The sequence below is a fragment of the Cariama cristata genome, unplaced genomic scaffold (genome assembly GCF_000690535.1).
Source record: "Cariama cristata isolate BGI_N322 unplaced genomic scaffold, ASM69053v1 scaffold17359, whole genome shotgun sequence".
Lineage (NCBI taxonomy): Eukaryota > Metazoa > Chordata > Aves > Cariamiformes > Cariamidae > Cariama > Cariama cristata.
In genome coordinates, this window is record NW_009634212.1 from 10,759 (window position 1) to 22,639 (window position 11,881).

General features: G+C 36.3%; 1 protein-coding gene across 1 annotated transcript in view; it reads left to right on the forward strand.

The window, feature by feature from the left end:
• MSH4 (mutS homolog 4) overlaps window positions 1-11,881 on the forward strand; it is a gene marked incomplete at its 3' end in the record, with an annotated part of 33,323 nt that overhangs the window by 10,715 nt on the left and 10,727 nt on the right. Inside the window, exons 6-11 of the mRNA XM_009707076.1 lie at window positions 460-633; window positions 3,039-3,211; window positions 3,987-4,054; window positions 8,893-8,967; window positions 9,403-9,467; window positions 10,004-10,173. Of these exons, the coding sequence (XP_009705378.1) occupies window positions 460-633; window positions 3,039-3,211; window positions 3,987-4,054; window positions 8,893-8,967; window positions 9,403-9,467; window positions 10,004-10,173 (725 nt within the window). The remainder of the gene's footprint in view (window positions 1-459; window positions 634-3,038; window positions 3,212-3,986; window positions 4,055-8,892; window positions 8,968-9,402; window positions 9,468-10,003; window positions 10,174-11,881) is intronic.

Below are 11,881 nucleotides of genomic sequence, written 5' to 3' on the forward strand. Positions count from 1 at the left end.
GGGGGGGGGTTGGTGGGGTTTTTTTATTATTTTTCACAGCTTTCCACTTTCTCCTTTTCATTCTTTCCTTAAAGATACAACTTAACAGCTATGATTGCCTTTCTTTCTGGCCTCAGCAAATGTTTTTCTTGTACCAACAATTTGAAGTAGTGATACTTGCTGACCTGGGTATTCATTTCAAGTCACATGTAACTCCTGAAATATTTATGTTCACAATAGCAGCTATATAGTGTGGAGTGTCGAGTGTACAGAGACTCAGACATTCATGAATACTTGATTTACATGCGTATATGTGCACTATACATGGGTTAGTGCATATTTAAAACACACTTTTTCAGTGCTATCAATCCCAGTAGTTGTCAAGCAGAAGTGTGACTGTGATTTCTATAGTGCAGCGTTTGGTTTTGTGGTATTTAAATAGCACTATTCAACATTCATTAAAAATTGTTTCTTTCCAAGGTATTACTGTCTTGCAGCTGCTGCAGCTTTGCTAAAGTATGTTGAATTTATTCAAAATTCAGTTTATGCTCCTAAATCACTCAAGGTGCGTTTCCAGGGGAGTGAGAAAACAGCTATGATAGATTCATCATCAGCGCAAAATCTTGAACTAGTAATTAATAACAGAGATTCTCGGTAAGAATATTTAAGTTAACAAATTACACTTTTATAAAGTTGTATTTCACCAAGTTTCCTTGATGTTTGTGTCAAAGAGCTGACCATTATATTTGTTTCTGTATGACAGAACTTATATATCATTCAGAGCTTTTAAAAAAAAAAACGTGGACAGAGATATGCATTACAACTCAGCACAAAATTTCTAGTATAGAAAATCCTACAACTGAGTGGCTGGAACAGATGATACATAGTCATCTCTACATTGATATATATATATATTATTCAAACTTATAATTTATGTTGATGTGAATTTTCATGATTGTGAAATGAAAGAGGCAACGTTTCCGCAAGAAGTTGCTTATGTTGGATTAAAATGCGGAGATTTTACTCATTTTACACAAGAGAAACACTCCAGGCTTGAAAGGTTGTTTTGTTTTCCTTTAGCTCTAACAAATAGTGGCAAACAAAGTAATTTCTATAATGATGGTCATGTGCAATATGGTACTTGATTGCATGGTAGTTCTCCACAATGAGAACGATGCTTGGAGCGTTTCCCTCACCAGGAGTTACTTGCCTTCCAGGCAGAAGCAGCTGCAAGCTTACTTTGTCAAGACCGTTATACTTCTAGTTAGAGAGAGAAAGACTTGGAACTTGCACTTTGCTGCCTGCGAAGTTCTGAGATCTACTTCTGTTTAGAAGTCCACTCATCACCCTGATATAAAAAGGGATTCCTCAGTCTCCAAGTATTACTTGTAAGAGCTTTCCACTTGGAGAGATGTCACAGAATCATAGAATGGCTTGGATTGGAAGAGACCTTTAAAGATCATCTAGTTCCAGCCTCCCTGCTGTGGTCAGGGATGTCTTTGACTGGATCTATCATCCTGACCCTCTGCCACTGCTTTTTTTCTTTTCTTTTTTCTTTTAATTTTTTATGAGGATTGCAGAGTACACAGATCTGTTCTTTAGAAGTGGGAGGTAACAATAGTTTCTTTCTGTTCGTCTGTCATGCTCTGTCCCTGGTTCCTTCTTGTTTGCTCCGTTGCTTCATATGTAACTGCAAGAACTTTAGATTGGTGTCCTCAGAGCAGTATTTCTCTGAAAGCGGCTTCTAATTCCACAGATGGTTTTGAGAGGAAGGAGATCACAGCAGGAACTGAGCAATTCTAAACTGCTTTAAGATTCTCTTATTTTTTTAGCATTATTGCTGCAGAATTTTTGCTGACCTGGTGGCAGGCTTGAACCAGGCCACACACAGCTATTTCCATTACATAGATCTTACCCCTAAAACCTGGTTAGATATTAACAGGTAAAAGTTAATAGTACAGACATGCACAAGAAACACCTAAATCAAGTTCTTGTGCCAGTATTAATTCTGGAGGGGCTTGTCTGTCTTCATTTACTGTATAGGGAAACGAGCCCTCAGTTGCTTAAAGGTAGGCAGTGTGGGTACTGTCTCAAATGTAGAGGTTCCTCTTAAGTGTTGTCATGAGTTGTATCTTATGGTAAATATGTCCTTAATAAAATTGGTTTGCATTTCCCCGCTTTTTAAAATCTCTTGACTATTGCAGTGTTCTTTTATACCATGGTATTTCAGGAGTTTCTGTACTATGTATCTATCTTTATGCTGGCTGTTTAATATACTTGTATCAGATTTCTTCCTATTCAAGTTCTGGTTTCAATCAATAAGTTTATATGGCCCCAGTGTTTTCACTGACCTTTCTTCAAGCCAATAGCATTGAAGGTTTCAGGTTTCTAAAACAGTTTAAGTATGTACTAGATGTAAATATTATAGGCTGTTTATTTTCAACAGATAAAATCAACCCTTAAGTGTAGATCCTGGGATGTGTAACATGCAAAAGCCATGAACATGAAAATAATATTTATAAATCATGAGCTTGTTATTTGGCTCCTGTACTGACTGTAAGTCAGTTCTTTAAAAAAGTAATAAGATCAAAGCTTATTTCTCTCTTGGACTTCTAAGTATTTTAAATAATTTTCAGAAATGTATTTTAATGAAAATGTTCTGATTAGTAATGGATCTCAGATTATAATTTGTCTCCTTTTGTAAGGTTGATTTGTTTGTTTTTAAGTAGTTCAATCGAGAGGAAAAATGTGAACTGCACCACTGCAGTAGGAACGGAATACTACTACAAAAAAGGAGGAAAATACTGAGTACAAATGTATTTCTATACTTTGGGAAAATGATTTAATGAGGGCTAATATTATATAATTATAAATTACACTAAATTACCTGACTTCCTAAACTACTGTAGTTTGTATAATACACATGGCAAATAGGAAGGTGCTAAGCATCCCAAAAGCATGCCCCAAATTTATAGGATACTCTTGCCTGAAAATGTCACGTGACATTTACCATCTCTATTTTTGTAAGTGTATTCTTCACATCTATTTTGTTTTCAAAGGAACAGTCACACGCTTTTTGGTGTCCTAAATTACACTAAAACTCCAGGTGGAAGTCGAAGACTTAGATCCAATATCCTGGAGCCACTAGTTGATGCTGAAACAATTAACACAAGACTAGACTGTGTTCAGGAATTACTCCAGGATGAGGAGCTCTTTTTTGGCCTTCAAGCAGGTAGTAGTTTATTTTTTAATATATAGTATTATATTTCTTTTTAAACATTTTTTTCTGATCTATGAAAGTAGGCAGTGTGACTCAGTATGTTTGAAAAGTTGGGTTTTTTTCATGATTTGTCAGGTGACACTTACATAGTGGACACTTAATTTTTTGAAGTAATCTTTATTATGATAGTGATATTTTTCTCAAGTATTTTGCTAGTAAGTGAATTTCTCTGGTAAAGCGGATAGAAGTCAGTGAGCCAATAGCTTTTTCGAAGAATTTGAGTTTGTCTCTTTACTTCTGTGGCTAGATATGCGCTATGTTGGAAGTATACAAGCATACATAACACATACATTAAAAACAAATAAAGGCGTCACTGATATAATACTTGTGTATGCTTTTTTTTTCTCATTGCTTCATAAAACATAGTGGTCTGGACAAATGTGAAAAAAATACAGTACCAGAGCAAGAGTTAGTCCACCTGAAGTTGGATGCAATTTTTATCACAAAAGAGATATGATTCAATCTAACAAAAGGAGTATTATTGAATTGATATTTGTCCACCTGTAGAATAATCACTGCATGCTTAGGTATAGTAAGTATAGCTGTGACAAAATAATTTAGATGGCAACTATTTTTAACCTGTTTTTTTCCCTGGTAAATAATTTGTGAAGATAGAATGAAAGAAAAAGATTAGCATAAGTATCACTGAGTAATTGTGTGCATTTAAAAAAATAGATTTTTTTATAATTTCAGTTAAATTTCTGATCTGTTTACTTTTGTTTTACAGTTATCTCAAAATTTCTGGATACAGAACAACTACTTTCAGTTTTGGTACAAATTCCAAAGCAGGATACGGTATGTTTTGAAATACACCTTAGATGATCAGTTATCTCGCTATAACATGCAATATATAAATGTGATATCTATAAACATGCATGATATGCTAAGAAAAAGACTGCACTTAAAAAGTCGTGGAATAATGTTATGGTAGATTGAGAGTATATCTTATTTTACAGCAGTAGAAGATTCTCATAGGAGAATGTTAGAAAAATTTGGGTTTGCTTCAATATCACATTCATCTTAATATATGCAAATTGACTTCCAAAAATGTTTACTTTTTCATCACTCCCTGTCTTTATTCTTCTTAAGTGTACATCCTATTCGACAGTAGTAGCGTCAGAGAAAGGAATTTTCTTCACAGCAGCATAAAAGGAAAAAACATGTAACAGAATTTTACTCTTATTTTTGGAGGTTAATACAATTTTTGATAGACTAAAGAAAATTAAGCATCTTTCTTACTAGAAATTAAATAGTTGCTTAGTTTTCATGTAATACAAATCAATAGAAATAAGTCTTTATTGCCTGAAAACTATTTTGAAAGAGGTTCTTAAGAAGCACTCTGACTTTGCTCAGCTGTGCTTATAATACAGGTAAACTTAAGTCTATATTAAATTACTAAGTCAATAATGTAAACATACAAAGCCAGAAATGGGACTTTATGTGTTAGTTTCCAAGACACAGACATTGTATGAGCTAAGAGCAGCTTTTTCATGCAGGAGTTAAGTGTTTCCTCTGAACAACAACCAGCTGACAGAAAACAATATACTCATTTGCACAGCATAAGCAGTATCAAATGAGACAGAAGTTTTTCTTAACTGATTGTGTTCAGTTTTGGGCCCCTTGCTACAAGAAAGACCTCGAGGTGCTGGAGCATGTCCAGAGAAGGGCAATGAAGGTGGTGAAAGGTCTGGAGCACAAGTCTGATGGAGAGCGGCTGAGGGAGCCAGGGTTGTTTGGAGAAAAGGAGGCTGAGGGGAGACCTTATCGCCCTCTACAACTACCTGAAAGGAGGGTGTAGTGAGGTGGGGGTCAGTCTCTTCTCCCAAGTAACAAGCCATAGAACAAGAGGAAGTGGCCTCAAGTTGCGCCTGGGGAGGTTTAGGTTGGATATTAGGAAGAATTTCTTCAAGGGTTGTCAAGCACTGGAACAGGCTGCCCAGGGAAGTGGTGGCGTCAGCATCCCTGGAGGTATTTAAAAGACGTATAGGTGTGGTACTTGGGGACATGGTTTAGTGGTGGACTTGGCCATGCTAGTTTAACGGTTGGACTCGATGATCTTGAAGGTCTTTTCCAACCTAAATGATTCTATGGTTCTGTTCTGTATTCTTGTAAGCAGAGAACCTTATGTCTCAAGCACACAGGTTACGAATAGTGTCTGGAAGTCCCTCCTGTGTCCAGTTCTCAGCTTGACCCATGCTTCTCTGTTAACCTTTGCATGCAAGGAATAAGTAATGTATTGGAGAACTAATTACTCTTTAAGTTTTCTCAGGGTCCTGTCTTAAGCATTAAAAGAGTGTCCTGCTTTTATCTGTTACCTTAAATCACATATCTTACAAGGCAGACCAAAGTGAAATGCAGATAAAAGCATTTATTCATAAAAGCATAACCAGACAATAAAGCTATAAATGTTTACAACAACATAGTTTAGTTGAAAGACAAGCAATACTTTATCTGCTTAAGTTAAGGCTTCAGCATGAAGACATTTTATCACTTAGCCACTTGACAGTGGCAGCGATGGTTTCAGTCTGTGTGAGCGCCTTATGCCTCATGTTACATCCATTAGAGTGCATTCAGGAACTTGACCAACAGAGAAGGCTTCCATCACAAATCACCTTTGGGAGAATTACTGAATATACCTTCAGATTCAAGTTCCTTAGAACCCCTCTTTCCTTCTCAGTATTTATAGGAAATTCCACCTTTGAAGTCTTCTAGGAGCTCAAGACGGGATTTAATCTTTCACCTTGAAAATCATGCTGTATTGTTTTTAACCAGGAGATAGTTGTGATTAATTAAACTAAGGTTTCTCTACCTTCAGTGTGCCAATGTGTCTTTGTTAGACTAGAGGTCAGCTCCTGTTCTAAACTACTTTGTAAACAAAAATTGTTGAAGGGGGTATAAAAGTTTTTTCCCTCCTAGTGACTATTAACGTGTTTCAAAGAAAGATATTTTTTTCATCAGACCTTGCCTCATGTATTAATGCACGTTAACGCATGCAATACAAATACCAAAACAGGATAAATACATGTAGCTTACTGCTGGATCTTGGTTGGGAGCAGACACGACAGTTAACCACAGTGAGCTTGAGATACCTGAACCTCAACTTTTTTCTACTAAGCATATTGTAACCGTTCCATTATAAGTTACATTTGCCTGCTGTACTTGAATAGGATATTTCTGCCAATGCTTTTGAGGCATATGCTTGCCTGTGTTTATGCTGGTATGCCAGCATCATAGATACTTAGAACTCTTTTGCCTCTCAGCATCTTCTCACATGCTGAGTTACCTGCTTAGATAAATGACTTGTCTAATGACAGTTAAAGAAATCAGGTACGGACTCCAGCAGGACTGTAATAAATGCAGATAAATCTCTTTAAACATTCAGCTTTTGGATATGTCATTATTGCTCCCAGCTTTCCTCATAGAAATCTGTAACATGAATGAAAGATCAGCTGTATGACTGAAACTGTCAAACTTGATGCCTTTATGTATATGTAGGATCACGTACACTAAACTTTTAACTGCAGTGCTTCCAGTCTTGACTGGCTCTGATATAGCAGAGCTTACTATTCATGTGATGTGTTCATTCAAGTGCTAACTCAGTTGCTTTTATCAAATGCTAGATTAATCCATTCAGTATGTTCCACTCTGACTCCCCATAAAAATTTTCATTGCAAAATGTTCCACCAGTCAACAGATGAGGTAGTCATCTGAAAAACCTACAATTTCAATCACTAGACCTGTGAGTGGTATGTTTAACATGAGTGTTCTCTCATCCTAAGGAGGACTGTGAACTGACAGTCTTGCTGAGATGTGTTATTTGAAAAATCATGTCATTGGTGAAATCAAGTACTTCCTCGTATGAAATCTGCATATATAAGCAAACTAAAGGTATCTGGACAAAAAAAACACCTAGATTTCCTTAGAAGACTCTCTTGTCTCAATCAAGAAGGATCCTTAGAAGTTGGATCAACATCCAACTTTTGGTGGAAATGAGGACCACCTGCTCTGGATTACTTGGTCACCCATCTGAAGAACAAATTCAATAGAATCTGTGCCTAATGAAGTTCCAGGTGTGTGACAGATTGATTCCTTCTCTCACCGGGGGAAGGTACCAGTATTTTTGGTTTAAATGAGTTTCCAGGAAATACAAAAGTTAAACTAGGGCTGACCCACTGGCGTAGCACTTAAATCTGTAGGACTTAAGTCTCTAGCACAAAACCAAAGTCAACTGCTTCTCTGAATCGTCATGCTTTACATATCAGAGTGACTGTGGACAAATTAATTTCAGACGCTATAAAGGATAGGCTTGCATTTTAGTAATTAATGAATCATAAAGAAGTAACATTATATAGAAGAGTTATCAACTATGATTGTATTCATTCATTTTCTCCCTTTGACCCTAAAGTGCAGCATGTACAAAGATCCACTTTTAACACCAGTGCTGTTGAAGTTCCTATAAGAACTGTTTTAGCAAAGGTGCATTCCATTACGAAATACCCGCTCTTCACATATGACTGTATCTGTCCTTTTGATGTCCGACTTAGGCCCCATATTTATTTGCAGATTATGATTCTTCTGTCGTACATTTAGCATTGTTTAGGCCTCTCTTTTACAGAAAACAACTTTATGTAGAAGGTTAGATAAGAGAAGAGCTGCCCTCTATCACAAGAATAAAGAGTTACTATATATGAATGAGAGAAGATTTCACACGGGGTTATACTCCTGTGTTCATGTTGAAAACACACTAGATCTTCTTCAGAACCAAACAATGTGCTTATCTATGTTGGTGTCTTAAAATCCTCTCACACAGTGCATATACTATGCAGTACATATGCTATGCTTTAATATCAGCAGCAAAATTCTTTATCATAAATGTTAATGGGGCATACAAAACAAGGTAGAATGTGTACGTGGACAAAACATTTTGAGGAGCAATCATTACTGTAAGCAAAATTTGTAAACATTTATTGGATTTTTTTTTTTTTAAATTACATGGACAGTTGTTTATGGGTATAAATATATTAACCAAACGTAAGTCAACCAAAGTGGGTTATGTTGTGTTTAACAGCATTTATGAAAAGGGCTATGCTTCTTAATTATAATGCATAATGTATTTGCTTTAGAATCATTATGGTTGGAAGAGACCTCAAAGATCATCAAGTCCAACAGTCTACTCAATGCCACCATGCCCACTAAACCCACTGAACTATGTCTCGAAGTGACACATCTAAATGTTTTTTGAACATCTCCGGGGATGGTGGACCCTTTGAAAGGGTCTACAAGCTATGTCGAGTTTATACAGAGCTATGTATTCTTAGAAGATGAAAAGAAGTTTTCACGGCTTGGGTTAAGACAGTGTTCTCAGGGTCAGTCATTATCGGTGCAAATATATGAAAATATTAGCTACTAATGGGCAAACTATCACACTAGGCAATGTAAAATTTAGGTAAACATTTTTTTAATGCAGTTATACGTCGGGTTGTCAAAGTGAGCTTATAAAGAGTATTTTAGCAATTTTCGTTAAAAGTATAAACCTGTTACAGTTAACAATATGAGTTCTGCTAGTTCTTAAGTTCTTTTTTTAAACAAGCTGACATAGAAGCACCTCCAATATTTGTAAAATTTTTCAACAGGTTAAAACTGCTGAATCAAAAATAACTAATTTAATCTACCTGAAGCATACTCTGGAACTTGTGGAGCCTCTAAAAGTAAGCTATCTCTGTAAATTATTTTTTTTTTAATGAAGTACAGACTGTTTTGTCCTTGTTTTTATACAGTGCAGTTTGTTCAGTTTCATAAATATAGAATAGAATATCTCAAGTTGGAAAGGACTGATAAGGATCATGGAGTCCACAAAAAAAATTCGAAGTAAATCGTGTTCTTGCAGAACACAACATTGCCAACGTAGTCTGTTAATTCTTATAAGCAGTTGAAAATAAGCATTAAGTCTAATACTCAAGAAAGGGATTCCTACCATTACCTGAATAATTGATTTTTATAACATTTAACTGAAACTGAAGCCTAGATTCCGTAAGCTACTTATGCAACTGCTAGTAAGCCTCAGTGAATCTAAAAACTTTCAGTCCTTTAAAAGGGCTACAAAAAGAAGTAACTCTTCATGTCCATATTTTAATCTTCAATAGGCTGCTTTAAGAAGCTGTAACACTCCGCTGCTAAAGGCTTATTACAATTCTCTTGAAGATACAAGGTATTGATCATAATACTTTACTTAGTATGTTAGAAACTCTCATCTTTCTTAAGAATGTCTGGAAGATTAAAGATGTTGCACCTTTGCTTATTTGTAGTTACAGGTATAGTTCTGTTCTTTTGCCTAAAAGCTGATTTTAATTGTCAAAAATTCTAATTTTTAACTGTCGAACAAATACAGGGAAAAAATCAAAACAAAGTTAGCTATGATATTGGAATTGCTGATGAACTGCACTCCATTAAAAATAATTCTGAAAAGGCAGAAGTAGTGGTTTCCTAGAGTCCTCATAATAATGCAAAAATCAACTGTTGCCTGTATATTTAAGAAATAACTTGCATCTCCCAAAGATTTGAGTGATATCTTTGGACAGCCTTCATCCTGAGGTCAAAATAGACATGAAATTTAGTGTTTGGTTTTAACAGTAGATAATTTGCTTCAGTTATTTGTAATACTTTTATTTGTAATTTTGGGACGATATTGCAAATAAAAATCGTAAAGCACTATGTGGCTAATTAGCGATACAACTAATATTGCAGATTCGGAATTATACTTGAAAAGATTACAACTGTAATTAATGATGACACAAGGTACACAAAAGGATGTCTGAATATGAGGACCCAGAAATGCTATGCTGTTAAGCCTAACATCAATGAGTTCCTTGACATAGCTCGTAGAACATACACAGAAATTGTTGATGACATAGCAGGTATTTCTAAATGTAGATTTTTATTTATTTGGAGTTCAGAGTACATTGCAGCTGGCATATAGAAGCCATGTAATCCTATGTATTATAACTTTCTCATATGTAAAAAGTATTTAGTATAAACTGATTGTCATTTATAAGTAACTGAAGTCCTTTTGAGATACATATTGAGATTCTCCTTTTGTAGATAAAAACCTCAGTTTTATTTTAATGAAATTGAACAATTATATTGTTTCCTATATTTAAAATTCTGTTGCTCCTTATCATCTGAAAGTACAAAAAAAGTTAAAGTAACATAACAGAATTATTCCAACGAAAACATTCTGCATAAAACATGTAAAACTTTATTTTAGCTTCTTGAATTAAAATATCTGAGTTCTTTATATTTTAAGCTGTCTTGATCTATCTGTGGACTACTTTTTAGCCAAGCTATTAAGAGTTGGAAAGTACGAAATGAAAGGAGTTTTAGCATAATGGTTGTTACTGTATTTTAGTAACTTTCCTGTTTATCATTAAGTCAAAATAGAAGAAAAAAAATTATCTTCTGGAATGGATCTTTTTTAGTATAAAATGTTGATTTCTAGCTAAAGGACCATCTTCTTAGTTTACTATCTAATTTGAAACGTAAAAGAGCGTTAGAAACTTTAGCGTCTGTCACATGTTGTGAGCTTCCTGTTTCCTTCTAGTCTTACATTCTATGTAGTACACAGTGAAAAGTACAGACGCTGTTGTTTTTTATTTCCTAAACGTTGCAAAATTTGGTAGCTGCTAGGATTCCAGAATGTGTGAACAGATGTGTTCCCCTTGCCCGTTTTCACTGTAGCCCACATGCTTACAGAAGGGATTCTTGTCTCTTTTCCTCTTTACTGGATTAAACTGTAAGTGATTCCAAGACTGAAATACTGATGTCATCTACCTGGACTTCTGTAAGGCCTTTGATATGGTCCTCCACAACATCCCTATTGCTACATTGGAGAGAGATGTGTTTCACGGATGGACTAAGGAATGAGAGGTGGATATGAGATGGATAAGGAACTGGCTGGATGGCTACATCCAGAGAGTTACAGTCAGTGGCTCAGTGTCCAAGTGGAAACCAGTAACAAGTGGTGTCCCTCAAGGGTCCGTACTAGGACAAATACTATTTAATATCTTCAGCAATGACATAGACAGTGGGACTGAGTGCACTCTCAGCAAGTTTGCAGACCACACCAAGCTCAGTGGTGCAGTTGATTCGCTGGAGGGAAGGGATGCCATCCAGAGGGACCGTGACAGGCTTGAGTGGGCCTGTGCAAATGTCTTGAAGTCTGACAAGGCCAAGTGCAAGGCCCTGCACCAGGGTCAGGGAACTCCCCAGTATCAATATAGGCTGGGGGATCAATGGATTGCAGAGAAGGTCTTGGGGATACTGGACTTGGGGATAGTGGTGGACAAAAAAATTGGGTGACCTGGCAATGTGTGCTGACAGCCCAGAAAGCCAATTGTATCTTCACCTAATAAAAAGCATCATGGACAGCAGATTGAGGGAAGTGATCCTCTGCCTCCATTCTGCTGTGGTGAGCCCACCCCACCCCCCCCAGCAGTACTGCCTTCAGCTCTGGGGTCCTCAGCAGAAGAAGGACATGGACCTATTGGAGCAAGTCCAGAGGCGGCCATGAAGATGATCCAAGGGCTGGAGCACCTCTGCTCTGAGGACAGGCTAGGAGAGTTGGGG